Source organism: Microtus oregoni, unplaced genomic scaffold (assembly GCF_018167655.1).
Source record: "Microtus oregoni isolate MIOR12 unplaced genomic scaffold, Mior012 000042F_ref0000377, whole genome shotgun sequence".
Lineage (NCBI taxonomy): Eukaryota > Metazoa > Chordata > Mammalia > Rodentia > Cricetidae > Microtus > Microtus oregoni.
In genome coordinates, this window is record NW_024543209.1 from 11,696,216 (window position 1) to 11,721,988 (window position 25,773).

General features: G+C 44.0%; 1 protein-coding gene across 2 annotated transcripts; it reads left to right on the forward strand.

Moving 5' to 3' along the window:
• The first annotated feature begins 7,355 nt into the window (after positions 1-7,355).
• Rpp40 (ribonuclease P/MRP subunit p40) lies at positions 7,356-19,408 on the forward strand. Of its 2 annotated transcripts, none has more exons than XM_041632866.1 (8): positions 7,356-7,515; positions 12,205-12,349; positions 13,009-13,077; positions 14,338-14,433; positions 15,190-15,315; positions 17,451-17,649; positions 17,754-17,888; positions 19,186-19,408. In XM_041632866.1, the coding sequence occupies exons 1-8, from the start codon at positions 7,393-7,395 to the stop codon at positions 19,382-19,384; spliced, it is 1,092 nt and encodes a 363-aa protein (XP_041488800.1). In that variant the 5' UTR covers positions 7,356-7,392; the 3' UTR covers positions 19,385-19,408. The 2 variants fall into 2 exon arrangements, with proteins under 2 accessions (XP_041488800.1, XP_041488801.1); XM_041632867.1 differs by having other exon boundaries at positions 17,457-17,649.
• The last annotated feature ends 6,365 nt before the right edge of the window (positions 19,409-25,773 follow it).

Sequence of the window (25,773 nt, forward strand, 5' to 3'; positions counted from 1 at the left end):
AAGCCAACATCTCTGATATCGCATTTAATTTTTTCATTGTAACAAAATGCACATAATACAGAAGTTTACCATCTTAGCCCTTTTAAAGCATAGAATTTAGCAGTTAAGAGATTTCTATAGTTTGAGCTCCCCAAACCTTTTCATGCAGCAAAGCTGAAATTAGCCACTTAGAGGCTGCATTTTTGTAAAGGAAATCTGAATATAAAATGCTTCATTTCTTCAATTATTCACTCTATACAGACTATACTTCCTGGAACTGCGGTGAGATGGAGAAGAAATAACAAAAATTGTTCTCATGAGATGGTAAGCTCTCTGAAACGGGAACAGGGATATTACATCTTGATGCTTTATATAGTGTCTGTCCCGCAGCAAGCTCCTAGGGGAGAGGCTGGTTGGTTAAAACGAAATGAATACTTCTAGTAGACACGAAGGGCAGTGAGATTTACATCCTGGAGCTGAGGGCTTGCAGGCATCTGCAGATACACCTGTCCACTGACTTCCCATACCCTCTGACTCTTCCCCGCCCCAGCTCCCGTTTCTGTTCTTCCATCCCATCCTCCCCTCAAGCCCGCACCAAGCTATCCTTGCCCCTTTCCAGCTGCCTTCCCCTGCTCGGTCTGCACCAGGAGCTGCCTCCCCTCTATTCCTCCATCTTCTTCTGTAGCTCTTTGGTCATTTTTGTGCCCCTTCCCCAGTAAAATAAGTATGTCCCCACTCCTGCCACACTTAATGTCACTAGAAACCAAAAATCCAACCTACAGCTTAGCATCCCCAGTTTGGGAAGTCACTAAAGTCCCTTTAGGATCTTAGAAGAAAGCTTTGTTTTTCTCACCTCCTTCTATTTTTATTCAAATACAATATTCAGATGAAAATTCACACACACGCATGCACACACACACACATTGCGGCAGTCATAACAAGAAGTAAAGTACTGACGCACGCTAACGATAAGCTGATAACCTCAAAGGTTATAATTAATAATTAATATAAGCCTCTGTGGGTTTCTTTGGGACTGAATAACTGTGAGACCGGGAGGAACAGAAACTTCTGTTTAGAATCTTGTCCTCATACTGTCTCCTCAGACTTCATACTCAGACTGCCACTGTCTCCACCAAACCTCAGACTTCAATGAGCTCTTGTCTCCTCCCACCTAATATTCCTCTCTCTGCCCAGTCATATTACTCCTGTCTCCATCTCCCTAGTGTTGGGATTAAAGGTATGGGATCCCAAGTGCTGGGATCCCCTTTGTGTGAGCTCTGTTTCTCTTTTAGACAGATTCAATCTTGTGTAGCCCAGGGTGGCCTTGAACTCATAGATGTCCATCTGCCTCTGTCTCCCAAGTCTTGGGATTAAAGATGTGTGACACTACTCCTTGGCCTCTAGTGGCTTAGCTCTGCACTCTGATCTTTAGGTAAGCTTTATTTGTTAGCGCACACCTTTAATCCCAGCACTTGGGAGGCAGAGGCAGGCAGATCTCTGTGAGTTCGAGACCAGCCTGGTCTACAAGAGCTAGTTCCAGGACAAACTCCAAAACTACAGAGAAACCCTGTCTCGGAAAACCAAAAACAACAACAACAACAACAACAACAACAACAAAAAAACATAAACAAAATTTCACTACAAACCAGCAATGGATGGAAAAAGATACAGAGACCCACAGCCAAACATTAGGCAAAACTTGGAGAATTTTATAGAAGAGTGAGAGGAAGGGCTATGAAAACCAGAGGGGTTAAGGACACATACAAAACAAACAAACAAACATCCCACAGAATTAACTAACATGGGCTTATTGGAGTTCACAGAGACTGAACCTACAATCAGGGAGCCTGCATGGGCCTAACCCTAGATCCTCTGTATATATGTTAAGATTGTGTAGCTTGGTCTTCTTCTGGAACTTATAACAGAGGGAGTAGGGACTGTCTCTGACTCTTTTTGCCTGCTTCTGAAACTCTTTTCCTCTTACTGGGTTGTCTTGCCCAGCCTTAATATGAAGGGATGTGCCCAGTCTTATTACAGTCTGACATACCATGTTTGGTTGATATCCCTGGGAGGCCTGCCCATTTCTGAAGAGAAAAGGAGGAATGGATGGGGGTGCTGGGAGGAGAAGAGGGAGGGGTGTGGAATATTCTCATTATACTATGTGAATATATGTTGCTGTGATTGGTTTAATAAAGAAACTGACTGACCAATAGCTGAACAGGATCAAGTTAGGTGGGAGAGCCAACCTGAGATTGATGGGAAAAAGAAGGGAGGAGTCTGGAGTCACCAGCAGATGCAGGGAGAAGCAAGATGGGCATGCCATACTAAGAAAAGGTACCAAGTCACATGGCAAAGTATAGATAAGAAATACAGATTAGGGCTGGAGAGATGGCTCAGAGGTTAAGAGCATTGCCTGCTCTTCCAAAGGTCCTGAGTTCAATTCCCAGCAACCACATGGTGGCTCACAACCATCTGTAATGAGATCTGGTGCCCTCTTCTGGCCAGAATATTGTATATATAAAAAAAATAAATAAATATTTAAAAAAAAAAAAAAAAAAAAAAAAAAAAAAAAAAGAAATACAGATTAATTTAAATGTAAGAGTTAGCTAGTAACAAGTCTGAGCTACTGGCTGAGCATTTACAATTAATATTAAATTTCTGAGTGGTTATTTGGGAGCAGCTACAGGACAGAAACTTGTGCCTACAGAGGGGAAACTGTAATTGGGATGTAATATATGAGAGAAGATAAATTTAAAAATTAATTAAATAAATAAATGGTCTTTGCCAAATCTAGACTTTTGCCTCCCCACATAGAAGAACAATTCACTTGAGGCTTAAAAATTTTTTTTACTTACATAATACTTTTATTAATGAACAAACACTAACTAAAATTATTAATCATTCATAATATATTGTTTACCATATGTGTTTTTAATGTTTTTTCTCTTTTTTCAACTAGTATTTACTGTTTGTGTATGTATGTGCATGGATATGTGCTGTGTGTGTGTGTGCTGTGTGTGTGCATGGATGTGTGCTTTGTGTGTGTGTGTGCATGGATATGTACATGCCATGGCATGAATGTGGACATTAGAGGACAACTTTTGGGAGTCAATTTTCTCTTCCCACTGTAGGATCTAGAGATCAAATTCAAGTCATCAGGTGTGCAGGCAAGCAAGCCATCTTACTGGCCCATGTTCATTTGGGTTATAGCAGAACACTACAGACTGGGGACCTTACAAACAACAGAAATTTATTTCTGATGGTTCTGAAAGCCAAGAAGTGGAAGGTGTTATGTCCAGTAAAGTCTCTTTCTTATCATGGTATATTCTGTGTTCCTGCAGGTTGAAAGGCTACTAATCCCACTTATCACTTCCCAAAGGTCTCATCTCCATACCATCACACAGGGAACATGAAACGCCCAGACCAGTCACAGTAGAGATTGGTTCCCATTGCTGTGGTCAGGCTGGGTCTACTCTGCTGCAGAAGGGCAGTCTGGGTCTCATCCCCAAGGTGGTTTGCAGCAGGACCTGGAGTCTGAAAAGGTGTGCGATGTGGCGTTCATGCTCGGCAGGAGGAAGCCTCTGATTTCACACCGGTGTCTGCAGGAATTACAAATCCCTGTACCGCTGGGTCTACTTGTAGTAAGATGGTGTTAAATGAGTCCAGGGCAGTGCTGGCATCTCATTACTATAACCTGGTCACTTTCAGTACTTTTGAGTCAGAGAACCCTTTAAGAAGCACCACACGTCTGTGGAAATATTTGACAGTATGTATATTCAAACATTATGATTTTGTGTTTGATTTTAACTTTGCCCCAGGATTAATTTATTTAAAACAATATTTTTAGTACTTTCCGGAAGCTGAGTATCTTTCAATTCTGTTTTGGTTGTTAGCAATTTTATTGCACCATGGCTCAAAATGTGCGAATTGTTTAGTAGTCTATATTTACTAGCTATACCCTTTTGTTTCGGGAATATGATCAAAGGTATTTCAATTTCTCTGCAAACCCCTCGACCTGGGTTTACTAGTTTACAGTCACATTCTCTGGGGAATACAAACACAGAACAAGTATACTTTCATGTATTTGTATGCTTTTAAATTTTGGTTTAATTATATATTATTATTATTATTTATTTGGGGGTGGGGAGATTGAGATAGCATTTTATTCTTTAGCTAAACTGGGCTGAAACTTAGCCAGCCAGGTTGTAACACAGGTTGGCCCTGCATTCACGGTAATCCCCCTGCCACAGCCTACCAAATGCTGGGATTATAGACATGAGCCACTGCACCTGATTGTTTTTAATATTTGTTTTCTTAGTTTTAAAACAATAATCTTAAATGTCATTTTTTTTTAAAGTTAGCATACAAAGTAATAGGTTTCATCGTGGCATTTCGACAGCATCTGTCACTGAACTGTTTTTTTTTTTTGGTTTTTCGAGACAGGGTTTCTCTGTGGTTTTTCACTGAACTGTTTTTGCTCATTCCCTCCCTGACAGCGCAGCCCCATTTCCCCCTCCCCTTCTAGTCGGTCTCCTCCTAGCCCCCACCCCATGGTCTCCCCCTTCTGCAATCATGTTGCACGTATTCCATTTCCTTTCTTATTCCGCCTTCTCCTCAGGATCGGCTCCTTAAGTCTTGTGTTCCTCTTTCTGGTTTCCTGACCTTTATACATTTGAATGCACATATATTCAAATCCAGATCCCATGAATGCGAGAAAACAAAGAATGCTGTTATTTCATTTAAAATAATGATCTCTGGTTCCATATAGTCTCCTGGAAATGTCATGGCAAAAAAAAAAAAGAAAGAAAAGAAAAGAAAGCCTACTGCATACATAAACCCTTATCTTTCTCTATGCTTTTTTTTTTTTGAGCCAGTATTTTTTTTTTTTTTTTGAGACAAGGTTTCTCTGTAGCTTTGGTGCCTGTCCTGGAACTAGCTCATGTAGACCAGGCTGCCTCGAACTCACAGACATCCACCTGCCTCTGCCTCCCTAGTGCTGGGATTAAAGGCGTGCACAGCTGCCACTGCCGCCACCACCACCCAGCTCACTCTGCAATCCAGGCAGGCCTGCAGCTGCCTAGCTAAACCAGGAAGGCCTTAAGCTCTTAGCAAACCTCCTGCCTCAGCCTCCCAAGTGCCATCAGATCAGCACGCTTTCTTTCTGAATTCATATTGACGGGGCGAGCAAGCAGGTTCCCGTATAGTAATGACCATGGGTGTGCGATCATCTCTGTGCCATACAGAGTTATAATCTTTCAGCTATGCACATACCTGGGAGTGGAGCTGGTTCACACGGTAGCTCTGTTTTAGTTGTTTTGCGACACTGATTTCCATAGTGGCTGCACTAATTTACATCTCCAAAAGCAGTGCATGAGGGTCCATTTTCCCTGAACCAGAATTGCTGTTTGTTTTCTTGACAACAGTTGTTTTGACAGATATGAGCTGGAATCTCAATGCCTGGTTTTTTATACTGGGATTTCTTTATCGGTGAAGGTTGGGGAATTCTTTTCCATACATTTACTGGCAACGTGTATGTTCTTTTGAGAACTGTCTGATTCGTTTGCACATTTATACACGGGATTATTTTGATGTTTGGTTTTGGGGGTTCTTTTAGGATCTAGATAGTAATCCCCTGTCTGCTGTATATTTGGCAAAGATTTTCTCCCATTCTACCAGCTGTGTCTTCACTCTGCTACGCAGAAGGTTTTACTGTTATGTAGTCTTATTTAGGATCATCCCTTATGCTTTTGGAACCCTTTTCAGCAGTCCTTGCCTCTGTCTATATCTTGAAGCACTCTGCCTGTATTTTTCTGTAGCAGTTTCATACTCTGCGGTTTTACATTGAGGTCTGGCTTGGTTACTTTTCTGTTGCCGTGATACGTACCTTCCAGCAAGGCTTCTCAAACAGCACCACCAACTGGGGACCCAGTGCTCAAATACACACATCTATGGGGGCATTTCTCATTCAAGCCACGCATTCTGCTCCTGGTCCCTGCAGGCTCGTGGCATAAAATGTTCGTGATGTAAAATACATTTAGTCCAACTTCAAAAGTCCTATAGTCTCTAATAGTCTCAACACTGCCCAAAAGTCCAAAGTCTCTCTTGAAACTCAAGGCAATCCCTTAACTGTGACCCCCTGTAAAACAAAAATGCAAATCACATACTTCCAGCATACAATGGCACAGAATAAATATTCCATTTTCAAAAGGGAGGAATCGAGCATAGTGAGGAAAAATCAAACCAAAGCAGGCTGAAATCCAGCAGGAAAAACACCAAATCCACTGGCCAGTTTCAGCGGCCCTAGACAGCTCTGTCCTTCCAGCTTTGTGGCCAGCAACGTTTATGGCTCTGTGTTCCACTCCCTGCACGCAGCTAATGCCTCTAGTTTTGTTGGTTGATTTTCTGTTGGATTACTGTTGGATCTCTTCTTTCTCAACACATCCGCACAAAGGGACTGTGTGATAGATTCCTCCTGCCTAGGTTGTCTTTACTCACATTCCTCTCACGGTTTATTCTGTCTGCATTCTCACGACGCCGTTAAGCCTCTTCTGTTAAATGCTGGCTTCGTGGAAATAGAAATATTGTAAATGAAGCTGGGCGGTGGTGGCACACGCCTTTAATCCCAGCACTCGGGAGGCAGAGGTAGGTGGATCTCTGAGTTCGAGCCCAACCTGGTCTACAAGAGTTAGTTCCAGGACAGGCTCCAAAGCTACAGAAACCCTATCTTGGAAAACAAACAAACAAAACAAAAGATAAATCAAACAAAAATCAAAGCAATGGAATCCTAGTGGATATAAAATGCTGAAATACCACATTATCTCCCCCCCCCCCCCCCCACACACACAATTTCCTATACCTTTTGGGAAGGCTCAGTGGGAACTCAGAGGCCTGTAGGTGAGTGTGCATTAGGAACTAGACCATGTCAGGAGTCAGGATCATAGAGTGTGCCACAAGACAGGCGAGTTTCCTTACTGTACTGTACCTTCCCTATGTCTTATCTTCTTCCTATTTATAACGTGACAGAGAGCAGGCCTTCTCTGAGTTACTCCCTGGAGAAATGCTGTGGGATGGAATGAATATGTCAGGACCTCGAAAAGGAAACCCTCCTTTCACTCCTATCCAATGCGCCTAGAAATTGACAGCAGAAATTTCACATAGGAAACCCTCCTTTCACTCCTATCCAATGCGCCTAGAAATTGACAGCAGAAGGGAAGGAAAGAATTCGGGGCGTGGAGGGGGAGGGACGAGCATCAGAAAGGGACAAATGGTGGAGTGAGGGGCGGTCCGGGAGGCGGGGCGGCCGGGGAGGCCCGGGAGGCGGGGCGGCCCGGGAGGCGGGGCGGCCCGGGAGGCGGGGCGGCCCGGGAGGCGGGGCAGTCGGAGAGGCGGGGAGCACGTCGACTCGTGCTTAACATGGCCACGCTGCGCAGACTGCAAGAGACTCCCCGGCACTTACTGGTCTGTGAGAAATCCAACTTTGGCCACAACAAGTCTCGCCATAAACATCTCGTGGAAACGCACTATCATAACTACAGGGTGAGTCAGATCCACCCGGCCTCCTTTGGTCGTGGAGGTTTAGGGTAGAGCCTTTCTGGGCTTTCCTCGGCGGGACCTTTTCGTCGTGCGGGGGCGGGCAGAGTCTGTCGCCAAGCATCCTGGGAGCTGTATTCTCTTCAGTTTACCGATCACCTTTCTTTGAAATGTGTAGGACTACAGCTCCCAGCATGCGCCGGACACAGGGCTGTGCTCCGCCCTTCAGGAAGAGTAGAGTTTTGGGGTGTTCGTTTTCTGAGTTTGGTTGTTTAATGCCGGGTTCAAGATTGAGTCTCCAAGGCCCACGGTAGCTAGGTGAAGAGTTAGGTAGGCACGGAAGAGTTAGGAGTGTGACCTGAACAACGTGTAGCTGCCCTTCGCCATAAATTTGTTCTGGTCTCCACGTACCTCAACGTATGCCTCTTTCCAAAGCACCACCGTGTTTGACAAATAAGGAATTAAAAACAAAACAAAAAGCCCACCTTAATACGATAAGGGCCTAAGCATTTTACACCTTAAATATCTGCTTGGTATGTTTCTCAGAGACATTAGCTGACGTCCTTGTCCCTGTGTCTCAGGCACAGGCTGATTGTTGGAGCTTTGCGGAATGGACTTTAGCTGTGGGGATCATTTGAAATCCGCGCGGGTTTTAAGTCTCCGCTTCAGTTGAAATCTCATCCCTCCCTGCGTTCAAGAGTGTATCGCCTATTTTGCCTGGCCTGACCTGTTAACGTTGGTCTAGGAAATGGAAGCACCAGGAGCGCATCTGTTTCTATTACACATCTATTTATAGAATGTTCCTAAACTCCCTATGCTCCCAGGAGCAGCTCCTTTGATTTCAGTGACTCAAGTGTAAACAAATCCAGGCATGATGAATTATACTCTACTTCCTTGAATATAAAGTTTGTATGACATAGCATGTATTGTTCGTGTGCAAAAAATAAAATTTAAGCAAGACCTCCATTGTATTTCTGCTTGGTCTCTTGCCTCACATGGCAATGCAGAAACGAAAAGCTTAAGTAATCAAATGTTTGCCTGAGATTTGATAGATTAAAAGATTTGTTGCTTGGGCTGGAGGGATGGCTCAGCAGTTGAGAGTATTGACTGCTCTTCCAGAGGGCCTGAGTTCAATTCCCAGCAACCACATGGTGACTCACAACCATCCATAATGAGTTCTGGTGCCCTCTTTTGGTGTGAAGCCATTCATGCAGGCAGAACACTATACATAATAAATAAATCTTTAAAAAAATGTGTTGTCTAGCAGAACAGTGGTAGTACACACCTTTAATCCCAGGCAAAGGTGGCTAGATCTCTGAGTTCAAGGTCCACTTGACAGTTTCTTGTCAAGAAAAAAACCTTGTCTCAGAAAAAAAAAAAACAAACTTTAAAATGATTTGTTGCCAGTGTTTGTATGTCCCAGTAAAACCTGTGAAGTGAAGTAATAAGGGCGGCGGGGCTGCGTCCCCAGCACCCCGGCCGCCTGCTCGGCTAGCTTATGCCCCGAAATAATTACACGGACACTGTATTCCTCCAAACACTGCCTGGCCCATTCTCTTCTAGGCTAATTCTCACATATTAATTTAGCCCACCTCTAATCATCTGTATGTAGCACCCCAAGGTGCGCTTACCGGGGAGATTCCAGCCTAGTCCATCCTGGGTCGGAGCTTCATCCCGGGAGCGGGGCATGGCGTCTCTCTCTGAGGCGTCTGCTCCCGAGAGAGCTGTGGAGTCTCTGAGCTCACTTCCTCTTCCTCCCAGCATTTTGTTCTGTTTACTCCTCCCACCTATCCTCTAACCAATAAAATGGGCCAGGGCAGTGCCTTTATTAGCCAATGACCTTCCTCCATCATTTCCCCTTTTTCGGTTTAAACAAAAAAAAAAGCTTTAACTTTAACATAGCAAAATTACATATAACAAAACAGTTATCAAGTAAAAGTTACAATAATCTTTATCATAACTAAGGAAAACTATAACTATAACTAACTATTCTTAACTCCATCAAAGACTCCAGAAAGATACAATACTACCTAAGCAAACAAGAAAAAAGCAACTTTTAAAACTCTAGAAATGACAGAGACATCTCGCTGCCTGGACAGTCACCCAAAGTTCCTCTGTACCTTTGGGGCATCCATCTTCAGCCTTTAGGCCCATGGTATCCAGCAGACATTTCCATAAAGCAGGAAAATTCAAAGTCAATTCAGTCACTATCTGTTGTGTCCTGCAGAATGTCTCGCAGACTCTTTCATGAATCAGGAACCCCGAAAGATCATCTCACCTTAGGCAAGTTCAGTAGTCCTCTCTCTGCGGGTTCTCTGTGTCCAGTTTATGCAATAGTCCAGGCAAGAGCAGTTTCTTGCCCAAATGGCTATCAAACTCCATAAGGTGCCTCTTCGATGCCCATCTTCCTCTTGAAGTACATTGGTGCTGCCAGGAGCAGAGTGTCTCATTGTCATGAAAATTCCTAAGTTATTAAAACATTAAATGTCCTATTCTGTAATCTTTGAAAGACATGAAGAATGTCTATCTAAAATATATCTCTATATATCTAGAAAATCTAACTAACATGACTACAAGCTTTACTATTATCGATGATTATCCATTAACAACCTATATATATTACATTTTTAAATGAACTACACAATCACAACACCTTAATCAATATCAGAAATACATATACATATAACAAAATTGACCTTAAATCTCTATCAATAAAGCAAAATCTATACTAATGCAAATTATTCATACCTATATCATATCCCCCTTAAAATGTAAAAGAACGTTTATAAACCATATTTGGGAACATGGGCGCAGTTTTTTCTCTCCAAACTGCTTCCTGCTGAATGGGGGCGTTGTTAATTAGGTCTTTTATGGTATAAACTGTGTGCTAGTTTCATCTCAGTTGGCAGTTGAGTGAAGCAATTTTTTGAAGGCGTTCACACCAACCCTTCAGGAGGGCGTGGTCCATCATACCAAATCGGAATAGAAGAAATGAACAGCGTCTCATCCTCTGTGAAAACAAAATAAGAAACTCCTTTCCAAAGTATCATGTCCTTAGATCCAAATTTCAAATTCAAGGCATTTTCAAAATATCTATGTTGGATTAGTTCAGCAGCATTTATAAATAAATATCTTTTAGCATCTGTTGCTCCTTCCTCAGCGTTTAAATAATTTAAAGAGAGCATAATAGCATACAGTATCAAGATTCTCTGTGTATTTTCCATCTTTGTGCAGCTTTGTTTTAACCTCTATTTTGTTTATTTTTACTTTTAACTCTTTGCTTTTTGAGACAGGTTCTCTGTATCTTTGACCTGAAGTAACTCTGTAGACCAGGCTGTCTTTGAACTCTCAGAGATCCGCCTGTCTCTGCCTCCCAGGCATTCAGGATTAAAGGTGTTTGCTACTACACCTTGAACTCACAGAGATCTGTTAGTCTCTGCCTTCTAGGCACTGGGATTAAAGGCGTGTGCTATCACACACAACAACTCTCTTTCTTTTTTTGTTTTTTACTTTAAGAACTTCAACTTTTAGTCTGCATATATTTTTAACACACTTTAAACCATTCAGAAATTTTCTTTGTCTTTGAATATCTCTTTACTGTATATCTCTCTTTTTCTGACCACACGAGCCTTTAAATTACTGAGCAATATGGGTAGGATTAAAGGCGTGGCTTTGCCAGCTAGATCCAGTCCATTCCTTAGCTTTCCAGCCTCATGGCGGATATACAGGCTGTAGCCATGTTTACTGCAACAACTGTATGGCATTTCAAGGTCCCTGCCAGCAAGTGAGCTACAACAGACAACACTCACGTCCTCTCTTGGTAGCCGGCCCTCCTGCCTTAAACAGTCAGAGTTTGCCCTGGCAGGATGGCCCAGAAAGCCAGCATTTTTAAACGGCACAGCTTTTTTCCTGCTACGGCTGAAAACCGAAAAGCATGCGTTCAGCTTTTCGTCAACACCATTTAAGTGTTTCGTGGCAGGACCTCTTAATGAGCTGCAGGCTTTGCAGCTAAAGCTGAGTCAGGAAGCCTCTCTTAGATGAGGCGCTTGCTTGACTCTAGCAAGCAGAGTAGAACCGAGAAATTGCTGCTACCAAGAAACCAGGCACAATGCTTTCACTTTGTTCTGGAATTACTTCCCAAGCTGTCTCAGGCTTTATGTGGAAGCAGTTGTCCACGTGGGCGCCATATGAAGTAATAAGGGCGGCGGGGCTGCGTCCCCAGCACCCCGGCCGCCTGCTCGGCTAGCTTATGCCCCGAAATAATTACACGGACACTGTATTCCTCCAAACACTGCCTGGCCCATTCTCTTCTAGGCTAATTCTCACATATTAATTTAGCCCACCTCTAATCATCTGTATGTAGCACCCAAGGTGCGCTTACCGGGGAGATTCCAGCCTAGTCCATCCTGGGTCGGAGCTTCATCCCGGGAGCGGGGCATGGCGTCTCTCTCTGAGGCGTCTGCTCCCGAGAGAGCTGTGGAGTCTCTGAGCTCACTTCCTCTTCCTCCCAGCATTTTGTTCTGTTTACTCCTCCCACCTATCCTCTAACCAATAAAATGGGCCAGGGCAGTGCCTTTATTAGCCAATGACCTTCCTCCATCAGTGAAGGAATAGCTAGCAATTTTAATATTTCACTTCTGAAGACATGGTGTTGATCTTCATAGAATATAACTTTGTACTTCTACTTTCCAATAGGTTTCATTTCTTATTCCTGAATGTGGGATGCTGTCGAAAGAACTGAAAAGCCTGGTTATGGAAATTGGGCCCTATTACTCTGTGAAGAGCTTACCTCTTCATGAATTAATTACATGTGAATTCATCCAGACCTTTGTAAAGAAAGGTAAGAAAAGGCGTCTAGCGTCTCATATGAACAAGGCAAAATGAAGAGCTCTAGGAAGACCATAGCAGATACTGGGGTACTTCACTTGTTTTTAGAAGGGCCTGTAGAGGATAGACCATGTGGTTAGCTGCACGCATCACTTCTCTGTCTGTCGTTATTGTTCATTCTCCTCCTTCCTGTGGCCTCTTTAGGTGATGGCTAGATATCCGACCAGATTTAATTAACCCTTGCAGCTACTCGGTGAAGTAGGTCGAATCCCTACTTAGCAGATAAGGAAGATTAAGTAGCTTCTGATTATTAGCTTGGTTAAGTAATTTCTGACTATTAACTTAGAACTTTGTCTCAAAGGTTTGTCCTCTTGCATCTTCTGCTCTGCAGCTTTCTTTCTGCTTGGATCCCCAAGCTTATAGGTTCTAGTCTCAGTCTGTTCTCAGCCTGTTGCTAGTAAACCTGCACAAAAAGACCCTGAATGGGTCCAGAGCAGGAACTTAGCACGTGTATGTTCCAACTTATCCCTGGCGGGCATTGGGCTTATTGAGTGACTTAGAGTAGTGCTAAACACTGACTGTTACCTACCTGGAAGATTTGTTGTCATGTGAAAATAATTCATAAGAAAACATTGTGAAGGGTTAATTGTTTTTCTTGAATTTCTTTTACAGGTTCATTCTCTGCATTAACATACAATGCAAGTATTGATGAAGACAATGCTGTCGCCCTCCTACCAAATGGTGACAAAATTCACTTTTTTTCTGTCTTTTTTCAGTTATAAAAGAAATCAGTATAGTTAAAAGAAAACAAAACAAAAACTCTAGGGTGTAGAGAGATGGCTTAGCAGTTAAGAGCACTGGCTGGTCTTCCAAAGGACCAGGGTTTGGTTCCCAGCACCCATTTAATAGCTCACAACTCTCTGTCTGTAGCTCCAGTTCCAGGGAATCCAGAGCCCTTGTTTGGCCTCCACAGGCACACATATGATGCACAGATATACGTGTGGGCAAAACACCAGCACACATAGAAATATAAAATAATAATTTTTAAAAGGTCAAATCATACAGCTCGAAACAGAGTGAAATGAAGCTCCTCCTTGAGTTTAGACGTCCTTCTTAGATGGAGCAGTTTGGCGTTTACCAGAATTTTCTATGAATTTATAAGCATTGAATTTTAACATTGGTTGTATTACATTGTTTCTCAGTAGTTGAGCTGTATAGCATAGACATGTTCGTCAGTGCAAACAGTTGTGAGTTAGAGCTTTTTGTTTTGTTGTGAGATGGGATCTTGCCATTTAGCCCAGTTTGGGCTCGAGTTTTCGTTCCCCCTGCCTTAGCTTCCCAAGCGCTGGGAATACAAATGTGAACCAGCACATCCCTACCTGGCTCTAACGTAGTTTTTAAATGTCTTGAAGATACTTGAAGTAGGAGCTGGAGAAATGGTTCATCAGCTAAGAGTGCTTACTGCCATTGCAGAGGACCCAGCTTCAGTTCCCAGTATCTACATGGCAGCTCACAGCTCAAGTTCCAGGAGATCTGATAACCTCTTCTGACCTCCACAGGCTCTTTGGTGTATTTGCATACGCCCAGGCACATAAATACACATAAAATTAAATCATATTTAAATTTGGGAAGAAGGTATTTGAAGTGATATACAGACCAGAGTTTGGTGGTTTCTTACTTAATATAATTACAGTTATTTCTAGTTTCACTACTGTAATATCTACATATGTGTATATGATAGATAATATCACCAAGCATGGTGTCTTACATCTATAGTCCCTATATTTGGAAGGCTGAGGCAGGATGATGGCCACCAGTTTGAGGCCAGCCTCAGCAAGTCCCAGGCCAGTAAAGTACATGACTAGATAACATTAATGTGTTTTAAATAAGTTCTTCATATGTACTTACACTGCTGTTTCGCTGCCCAGTTGTCTACCTTCCTTAGAGAATATCAGCCATATTTTAACATCTCTCTTATGGGAACTATTTTTTGATTTATAGGAAAATTAATTTTATCATTGGATAAAGATACTTACGAAGAAACTGGGCTTCAAGGTCATCCATCTCGGTGTTCTGGCAGAAAACCTATGAGGTTTGGTAAGTACTATGTGTGGTCCACTGGAGTCTAGCCAGTCTGCTTCTCTGTTCAGGAAAGATAGGGCTCTTTCTAGCCTCTGAAATCCTGACTCAAGGAGCTGTTGGTTGTGCTTCCCAGGGGCTTAATTGGTGCTATTCGACTGTTTCTGACGGTTTCTCTTCGCTGTACACGGCCTTGAATAAGGGTTGTAGAACTGGACTAGACCTTTGTACGCAGTGGAGAGCAGCAACTTAGTGTGCTTGGCACACAATTTTTTTTTCTTTTTTTAAGATTTATTTATTAAGCATACAATGTACTGCTGGCAAGGAAGGCACCAGATCTTATTACAGATGGTTGTGAGCCACCACGTGGTTGCTGGGAATTGAACTCGGGACCTCTGGAAGAGCAACCAGTGCTCTTACCCTCTGAGCCATCTCTCCAGCCCCGGCACACAATTTCTTTACTCTCAAGTGAAGAGGTGGTTTTGATGACACTGTGTGGTGTGGACTACAGTAACCAAGGTTGCCACATACACAGAAGATTGGAGTTGACCTCCTGAAGACCTCTGCCCTTGATCTTTGGCCTCGGAAGATTTAAAGTATTTAAAACAACTGTAGTAGAAATAACCCCCTGAGGGATGTGTTTTTGATAAAGGAAAAGGAGTGAAGAACAAAATAATCTGTGTTATATGTCAGCTTACTAAAACTTCAGGTGTTTCTCAGGGTTAGCTCTGTGTAATTTAAACGAAACATGGTTATTGCTTTTTCTACTTTAAGTTATCTCCATTGATTTAATGGATTTATCCCTTAACCTGGATTCTAAGAAGTATGAAAGAATATCTTGGTCCTTCAAAGAAAAGAAGCCTTTGAAGTTTGATTTTCTTTTGGCATGGCATCCTACAGGTATGGAGTATAAACTTTATAATGATACAGTGGTTTTGAAATCTTGCTGTTGGCGGGGTGTGATGGAGGGTTGAGTTGTGATGAAGGGTTGAGTTGTGATGGAGGGTTGAGTTGTATCACTGTGGTCAAGGGATACTGTTTACCTAGGGGTGTGGCAATGTGAAGGAGCTGCTCTGACTTTCCAGATGTCCGCAGCACCTTAGGTCAGGGTAGCCCAGTTCTGAAGCAATCTGCCCCAGTCTTCTTGAGTTTCCTGCAGAAGCAGAGAGCTTCACTGTGGCTTCAGAACGGCAACCTGTATCCACTCCCTTCTCTCTCTCCCATGTACACCAGACAGGCTTGGCTAGAGTACTTTAAAACAGCATCAGTTAGAATTATGTGTGTGTGATCTGTTTATCATTATTGCAGGATAGCACCCCAGACGGACTGTTAAATGTCAGATAGCTTTTGTTGTGACTTTAATTGATTAGAATACTGAATTTAGTACCAGCCTTAATGGTCATCAAGTATATTCATCTGCTTACAACTTCCACATGTATTGCTCCCTTTAGAAGTGTTCTTTGCCCTATTACCAGATTGCAACGAATCAGATTGTTGGGAGTTATGCTGGTGTAGTATCTCCTTTGGAGGACAGGGAGACCTAGTCCATTTTGGAACTCGGTCCATCTGTCTGCTTCTCATGGAAAATTCTTGGATTCTGCCGGCCCCAGATGGCTCCTGTCTGTCCAAATTTTCTAAAGTTTAATGCCTCTCTTCCTTCTGCATATGGTAAATATACAAGAGGGGGGAGAGATTAACTGATGTTTCTGTCAGTTGGCAACTTCTCGGAGGACTGTTCGTGCTATGGATTCTCCAGAGAAACTAAGAATGGCCTGACTTTTACTATCTTCCAGCCAGCAAAGTGAGCCACAAGTGTCCTGGGTCAAAGACAGAGGATTTGGTTGATCACAGTGGGAGCAGTTGACCGGTCTAGAAGCCCTGCTGGCAAACTTAGGTTGAGTCAAGGGCCTGACACCCTGGCGCCTGATACCCAGGAGCAGGAGAAGCTGGGTGTCTCAGCTCCAGGAGATAGAGTGAATTTACCTTGCCTCTGTCCTTGTTCTGTCTGGGCCCTGGCTGTTGGAATAACTCACATGTCTACCACCCTCAGAGTGGGGCTCTCCTAAGCAGTCCGTGAACTCACAGGCCACTCTCCTTTTGAAACATCCTCACAGACACACCTAGAAGTGAGCTTTACCACTAATCCAGTTTGACACCTGGAATTAATCAACACATAAGAGAATCGGCATTTGTAAAGTTCACCAAATTCCACTAGGCATGGAGTGGCACGGAACTGGTGTAGTAATGCCAGCATATGCAGTGGGTTACATGACAGAGAAGCATAGAACCCAAGGAACTCAGTCGTTGTAGAGTGGATAATAGTGGGAGTAAGCAGACCTGCTCTGCTCACAGATGGGGGTGGGGCCATTATTTCCATCTTACTGGACAGTAAGCCAGCCTGCCCTGTGCTTTGGAGGGAATGTCTGTTCTGCCTTCCAAAGCTGTTGGGTGCACAAACTTCTCTGAAAAGATACAGTGGATTTTCCTGGGTCTTCAAAGGGATAGTTAGTAAGAGCTTCTATTATCATTCAGTTCCTCTGTTGTTTCCTATTAGATTGTACAAGCACACTCCTTTCTGTAGAGTTCACTAGCATCCCTATATAGGGAATACTTGGGGTTTATATAGGAAGTTGAAATTTTCTTGTTAGAGCAAGTAAAACAAATACCGGCCTGAGCTGACGGCGTCCTGTGTTTTCCAGGGAAAGTGAGGAGGGAGGTTGTTCGTGATGTTTTAGCATACGCAGCTGAAAGCAACTTTAAGAGGTTGTAATTAGTATGCAGCTTTGCCTAGCTTCCATTTTACCTTATCTTAGCTGTTCTGCATAACTCAAAAGGGAATGGGAAACGTCTTGGGCATGGTGGTACTTACCTATAAAGGGAAGGGAGGCTTGCAGGAGGATCATGCATTTGAGGCCAGCGACATACTGAGACCCTGTCTCAGAAACACACAGAAGAAGAAAAGGGATGTTGGAGTTGGGTCAAGACTCATCCAAGTTGTAACAGTGTTGACTCAGCCTTATTTGGTGTGTTCTAAGGTGCAGAAGAATCAACAATGAGGTCATACTTTTCCAAATACCAAATTCAGGAGCATCAGCCAAAAGTGGCCTTGAGCACAGTAAGAGAGCTGCAGTGCCCGGTGCTACAGAGCAGCTCACTTGCAGGAGAGCTGGAGGAGGCCTGCAGTGCCCAGGAGCTCTTTGACTGGCTCGGCGCTGTCTTCTGCAATGTGGACATGTAGGTATATGAGCTCTTGGTTGCTTGTCTTCAATAAGAGTTCCGTACTTTGCATGTGGTTATGTAGTGGTTGTAAAAAACGTTTTCTTTCCTTTTTATGGCAGGAATAACCAGCCTTATAATTTCATATCAACCTACTGCTGTCCCCAGCCGAGCACAGTCATAGCCCAAGCTTGTCTGTGCACAATCACGGGTTTCATACTGCCAGAGAAGATACAGGTCCTTCTGGAACAGCTGCGGTGAGAACCCTTCTTGGCTGTGTCTCTCACTTGTTGGTGCTAGTGTGGGGCGTTAAGGACTTTTGTTAGTGTGGTACAAGGCAGGACCTTCCACATGTTACTGGTACCCAAAGTATAGTAACATTTTAAATGTTGTTAGTGTTCATTAACAACAACAACAACAAATAACTTTGTCTTTTTAAAGATTTATTTTATTTATATGCACTTGTGTGTGAGTGCCGGTGGGGGCCAGAAGAGGGCTGCAGATTTCCTGGGGCTGGAGTTACAGTTTTGAGTCTACCTATGGGTGCTGGGAAGCAAACTTGAGTCCTCTGGAAGGAAGTGCTTTTAACTGCTGTGCCTTCTGTCCGGCCCTGGCTCTAATTCTTGCTGACAGAGACAAATGCTATTTGGAAGTACTAATCCTTGTGGAAAGAGAAAGCAGAACCTCGGTAGGCTTCTTGAAACAAGCTGTTCATTTTCCCGGTTATGTTTTGAGCCATTTTGTTTTTAAAATGTTTACTACTACTACTTGAAAACACTTCAGTATTCTGTGAGACAAATTATGACCAATGTTATATGAAAGAATTCTGCAAATCTTTCATTTAGAATTAGGAACTCTGTATGGTGGGGCATGCCTTTAATCCCAGCACTTGGGACCCAGAGGCAGGAGAATCTGAGTCCGAGGCCAGCCTGGTCTACATTGTGAGTTCTAGGACACCTAGGGCTATATAGAGAGACCCTAGATTTTGTTGTTGTTGTTTTTGTTTTTTCCCTTCCATGCTGGGAGTCAGACTCAAGGCCTTAAGGATGGAACGCAAGTGTTAAGCACTAAGTTCCCACCCCAGCAAGAATATTTACTGTTCATGGGAGAGAGACCAGTGAGATAGCTCAGTGGGTAAAGACACATGAGCCAGAACCAACAACCTGAGTTTGATTCTCAGGATGCACAGAGGACCTCAAAGTTGTCTTCTGACCCCTACACAGGCGTACACATATTGAGAAATAAACAAAAACCCACCTTAATAGGAGGGAAGCTATTATGTAATTTGGGTGGGGTGGATGTTATTCTCTTGGTCTTAACTGATTTTTTTCCAGGCTGTAACAGCTGCTGATTTTGTTTTCTGAGTGTTAATGTTAGGTAATCTTTATGGACTTCATAATATAGTACCAAGTATTTAATTCACATAGCCTAGTTTTTATGAATCAAAATAGTCTCAGTTTAATTAGACCGTCAGAAATACCCCTAATCCAGGATAATTTCTCTAATGTGGATGTTCCTGACCTCTTATTTATAAGAATTTTCTTTCTTTTTCAGTCACTACTTTGATGAACCAAAGTTAGCGCCGTGGGTCACCTTGTCAGTTCAAGGCTTTGCAGACAGCCCTGTCTCCTGGAGAGAGAACGAACATGGCTTCCAGAAAGGAGGAGAGCACTTGTACAACTTTGTGGTTTTTAGAAATCAGGACTATTGGCTTCAGATGGCCGTTGGGGCCAATGATGACTGTCCACCATAAGAAAATGCAAAATGTAAAACTGTGTGTGTTTGTCGTCATATTTCCTCATTGTGAAAGGGTTATGTGTCACCCAGCCTTGTCATAAGAATTGACTTCTCAGACTGGCCTCTGCTTGCTGTCTGCTCTGCAGTGGCCCCTGGACACGGGCTGCTCGTCCACTGAATAGCTCTGAGCTGATTTTTCTGTTGATCACAGAGCATTGCTTACTACAGAGCAGGGCAAGCTGGAAGATGGCGCTTGGTGAGGTTTTTAGGTTAGAAAGGAATCCTTATCCTTATCTTTGAGGCCCAGTCATGGGTGCTATTCACATAGTAACTGTTCTAGTTTGATTTTCTGTTGACCAGAAGCAACTTCTGGAAGGAACAAACAGTTACAGTCCTTCATCAAGGGAAGTTGAGGCAGGACCTTAGAGACAGGAACTGAAGCAGAAACCATAGAGGAATGCTTTTTCTGACTTGCTCACCTAGCTTTCTTATACAGCCCAGGACCACCTGCTTAGGAGTGGCACTCCAGTATAAATACCTGGCTTCTACCTGATGTATATGTATACCTGTGGGGCTGGAGACACAGAGGGCATGGGCTGCTCTCTGAGGGGAGGACATTTTGGAGAGCAGTTACCCTGCTTCAGTCTCATTAGGTCATACTGATCTGACTGTTATGGCTGAAGGCACAGAGTGTAGGGAGGGCTGAAATGTGACTGGACCTTTCCCCTATGGAGAAAGCCACCAGGGAGCTTCTTCAACATAGAATTACTTTATCCACCTCCAGCCCACACCCTGGCCGGAGCTTCTGAGGAGCCGCCTTCCTCTAGGGGCGAATGGAAAGTGTGTATCAGAACAATTCGCTGCTTTGTGGATACAGTGTTTTCCTTGATAGGGGCCCTATTTCAGAACTGAGTATTCTGTGCCCTGTCTTAGTTTAGGGCAGGAGGCTCCAAGATTGAGTCCCTTGGACTGATTTTCTGTATGGTATGGTAGAGTTCGAAACTCACCCTCTTGCATGTGGATATCCAATTTTTCCCTGAATGGTTTGCTGGGGATCCCGTTCCCTTCCGTGTGTCTCAGCATCACGGTGAAGAGTCAACTGATTAAATTCCATGTCACTGACTGATGCAGGGGTGGGAAGATGGGAGGAGAAAGGAGCTTACAGGAGATCCATACCTGGGTAAAAGCATGCTGAAGGCAAGCTGGGCTGAGACATGCACCTTCTGCAAGGCAGAACCAAGAGAAGCAAGGGCTTTTCCTGGATGGCATCCTGTTGGGAAAATGTCCCACCAGCTTTGCCAAGGGACATAGGGAGGTGTCAGCTCTGGGGTTTCCTGGAATTCCACGAGAGTAGATTGCTGAATCTCTGCACTTCCTACAAAGGCCGGTCCAAATGTCACCAAATGCTGGCCTTAGCAACCAGCAGCCAGGGGTGTAGGCTCAGCTCTTGGCCAGGGTCCAGGACAGTGTGTGAGAAAAGAGCTTCACGTTTCTGCAGACTTGCTTTAGAAGTGCAGGGAGGAAGCTGGATGAGATGGTGCACAGATGAGATCTCCATGCTTGGGAGGCAGAAGTTCCAGGACAATCTAGGTTACGTGAGACCTTGTCTCAAAATAAATGAAATAAAACCAATGAATGGAGGAATAGGAGCCTTGTAAAATATCTATAAATGTCTCAGTTTAATTTATGGGAAAGAAAGGGGGGGAGAGAGAGAGAGAGAGAGAGAGAGAGAGAGAGAGAGAGAGAAGCGTTTCACGAAATTCTGCTTCTCAAAAGGAAGCAAGATTGCTTGCACCACAATGAATATCTCAGAGAACTTCTTTTTTCCATTTAGCCCAGGAGCTGAAAAGTGAGCGATTTTACCGTGTCTTCTTTCTGAAGGATAGCAGATGCAAGTTGCTGCTTGGTGTGAGCCCCAAACCTAGTGATTAAATAACAAGACCATGTGCAGCTGGCAGACAAAGGAATTGGTTCCCTCACAGCCACACCGCAGCCAGAAAGGTGAGCTGGGATGACCTGTTCCCTCTCTAGGACCTGGCAGTAACCTGTCAACTCTCCGGCACAGCCACTTGGTCAACGGTATCATTCGGGAGATCCCACTTTAAAAGAAGTCCAGCTCGTGTATGAAAATAAAACGGGTGGCTAGGCTGAATGGGGCCCTGCCAGAGAGAGAAAGTATTCATTTAAATATCTGATTTGTATCCAAATTCATTCCATCAAAGACCTGACTCGAGTTTGCCAACCCGCTGGAGGAACAGCATAGGCATTTCTGGTGTGCCTGTAAAGTGGCCTCAACTTCCCGTGCCACCAAAGCCAAAAGCCATAATTGGCTCTGAGAGTTGGGTGTCAGGTTACCGGTCCCAGGATAACACGTGGCCCAGTTCTGCTGAAACTGGAGCTGCCCCAAGGCCGCTTTCTGCTGGCTCTCCGCCAGCACTTCCTCAGTCACAGCCAGATGGGGCCAGAGGCTACGAACTGGGCTGGAGCTGGGCACGCTGGGAGAACTGGGATCCAGTCTCCTGGCTCATCCACACTTCCTCCCACCCTGTCATCCTCCCTGTCCCCCTCCTGGCTATCTGCTGCTCTTTTTGTTCCTTCAGTGGCAGATTTGTAGCGTTCCTGCCAAAATCTGAGACAGCCACAGAACAATAAGCGGCTGCGGGTGAATCCATCCCGGCTTGCAACTGTTGTTTTCATTAAGAATTTTCTAGACGCTTAGTTACCTTTCCCATCTCCCCAGTCAGTGGTCTTTGCTAGGCTTTCGGACCTCTGAGGCAAGCATGTGGGGATGTCTTTAGGCTTCCCCACATAGACAAGATAGGGGGAACCTGACAGTGGAAGATGGAGTGTTGGTGGCTTCTTCAGGAGATGGGCACACCCAGGATTATAGACTGCCCTGCCATTACCTGTGTGTCTGTGGCACAAGACGTCATCTATGAAAAGCTCAAGTAGGAACATATGCAAAAGAGTGGCACAAACAAATCCTACCCGTATGCGTGGCACACTGTGGGTCCCCTGTCAGCTGAATAGAATTGCTGGTTGAAATCATCACTCGCTGATGTGCAAACTCCTTCGTTTTGTTCTGCTTTGAAAAGGTTAAGTTCCTTGTACTGCAGAGCTTGCTCTGGGGAGGACTTCCTCTTGATGTCACACACCTGCGCGCACACACACACACACACACACACCACACACCATACACCATTTTGTTGATCAAGAACATTAGAAGCTGGGCGGTGGTGGCGCACGCCTTTAATCCCAGCACTCGGGAGGCAGAGGCAGGCAGATCTCTGTGAGTTCGAGGCCAACCTGGTCTACAAGAGCTAGTTCCGGGATCCGGGACAGGCACCAAAGCTACAGAGAAACCCTGTCTTGAAAAACCAAAAAAAAAAAAGAACTTTAGAAACATTTTGCCCTCCAGGATCCAAAAACTTACATCAAGGAAGTAAACAAATTCTGTGGAACCTTTTATTTTTATTATTTATTTATTTATTGAGATACGATCTTTCTATTACATAGCTTTGGTTGTCCTGGAACTCACTGTTTAGATCAGGGTAACCTCAATCTCACAGAGATCCACCCACTTTTGCCTTTGAGTACTGGGATTAAAGGTACGCAATAATCTTTTAAAAACTATTTGATTATGTTAAATCATGGTAAAACACACAGCATAAAAGTTATAATTTTATCAGCCTTAAGTATGTAGTTCCGCAGGCTTAGATATAGTCACAGGGCTAGAGGTGTAGCTTTAGGATGAAGCAATTGCTTGTCATGTGCAGGGCCCTGGGGTCATCCCTAAGACCACAAACCTGCACAGAGAAGTCTGTGAAATACAAAGAAACAAACAAATGTATATATGTATGTATGTGTGTATGTATATATGTATGTATGTGTGTATGTATACATGTATGTGCACATTTCCAAGGTTGTACAGACATTGCCACCACCTCTAGAACTTTCCGGTCTTCCCAACCTAACCTCTGTATCTATTAACATTGGCACCAGGTCCCCAACCCCCACCCCAACACCCAAATCCTGGCAATGACCAGCCCGGTCTCCGTAAACGTGACTCTTAAGTGCCTCGCTTAAGTGGAAGGAAAAGTTGCTTTGTTTTGTTTTTCTTTTTTTTAAGGAAATATTTTATGACTAAAGAGGCAATAATTTTTAACTCACAGAATTGACATTTTGGTTAATGGATTCATAGGCACAAAAGCTCCCACCCCCCATTATCATGATCATCTTATTGTGGGGAGGGTATTCTAAGCTGGTCACCATTCCTGAAGAGCGGTGTGAAGCAAGCATTTGGACGCAGGATAGGTTTTGGTCAACAGAGTCTCCCCTTTGGCTCTGTTTCTCAAGCTTTGTTTTTCACACCTGTGAGAAACTTTTTGGCTTCTATCAGAGGTAGTTAATCTGGTGAAGAACCATATTTTCTGATTCTTCCCCTTTGCACCAGTTAGCCAATTGCATCAGATTGTGAATCTGAGTTCCCACCGGTGGGATGAGATGTAGTTACCACCTACATCAGGGGTAGAAAAAGAAAGCTGTCTTGGCCAAGTGTGCTTGCTGGCCAGGTTTGGCTTTTGGTACACCCTTATTTATTTATTTATTTATTTATTTATTTATTTATTTTTTAAAAATTTGCCATGCCAAGCTACTTCACTTTGTTCTCCTGTTCTTTTGTGTGAAACCGAGACTTTTCTTTGTTTCTAGCTTTTGACTTGTTCAACTCTCTCTGGTGTCGAGGCGTCTTCTCCACCTAGCTCCTCCCCGTCACCCAGCCTGCCTTCCTCCTCTCTCCCTCCCTTTACCTCTCTGTAATACAATCTACAGGCCAGTTGTTGATTTAAGACCAGCACACTCTTCAATTTAGGATTCATAGAGCTCGTTGAGTTTTTATGGTCATAACACAAGTGCCACTAAGAAGTACACACGAGTTTATTTATTGCACGGAAGCCTGACTGCTGGGAGCTTTTCATGAAGCAAAAAGGGACACTGAGGACGATAGCAAGGGACACCAAGGACGACAGCAGGGGATTGTTATAAATAAAACACTGGCATTGCTTGAATTAGGCTGGGGTTATAGCCAACTAACCAATGACAAGTTTGAGACACCTTACCTCCCAACGCTCTAGCTTAGCAGCAAACCCTGTGCGTGCTGCTTCCTCGGCTTTCCTAGTCCAAGGGAAAGAATTTGTACAAGTAAGGTTTCTGCTAGATGCACATTCCCTTCCCACTGTAGCAAAGTTCAAACCATCACAAATCAGAGCATCAACTGTTTAGCTTCTTCACCAGTAGAAGGGTCCAAAACTTGCTGGAAAGAAACTGAAGTGATGGGGAAGAGACGGCTAAGAGCACTTGACGCTCTTGCAGCTGACCCTGGTTTGGTTGCCAGCACCCGTGTGCCTCACAACCACCTTGAACTCCAGATCTGACTTCCTCTTTTGGCCTGCGTGGGCTCCTGCATGCATGTGGTGCATATATACACGAGGGAACACAAGCACATAAAATAAATAAATAAATCCACCTGAAACACTGACGTAAGCTGGGTCTGGTGGCTCAGGACTTCCATCTCAGCACTTGGAGGCCCTGTGTGAGTTCCAGGACAGCTTGGTTTATATGGCAAGTCCCAGGGCAGTAAGGAATACATAGTGAGACCCCGTCTTGACAACAAAATAATATACATTGTCACACAGTGTGCTTGGAGGTTTTCTTACCAATGGGCATGCAGAGCTCTTACACGGTGCTGCTGCAGGCCTGCGGGGCACAGGAGAGGGAGCTGCCAGTCTCCTTGAAAGTCTCATAGAATATCTCTAGTAATAAAAAGGAAAAAGTTAGTGGTGACTGTCACACGTTGCTGTTAACAAAACTTACAATGAGATATGAGGGCCAATGGTCTTCTATTTTTTCCTTTCATTAATACCCGAATGATGTCTGGTTAGGGAAGCACTATTCAGGCGGTAGTCTAAGAATGACCAGCCTTGGCAGGGTGCGCCCAGCCTTTCTGGGAGGTAACTGGAGCCTGTTGCACAAGTGACCTCTTTCTAATTGTCTGCTGTGTTGTTGGAGTCAGTTGGCTGCTGGGGGTTTTTGGTGCGGAATCAGAGGCCGTAAACAGGTCCTCATGCAAGCACCACGCCTCCTTGGCTCAGCACTTCAGCCATTAGAACCACCGGTCTGTCCAGATAAGGAAAGCTCCGCTGAGCTTGAAGCAGAATATTGCCAAGCTTCCTCCTCTTCGAAACCAGGGGCTTCATGGTAAAACCTAAAAAGCTCATGTGGTACATGCTGTGTGGGCACACGCCTATAATTCCAGCACACAGGAGGGGGCAGCAGGAGGTCAGAGAGTTCCAGGGCAGCCTAATATATTTAGCATGAGCCTGGTGTCCCTTCAATCACAGGCCACCC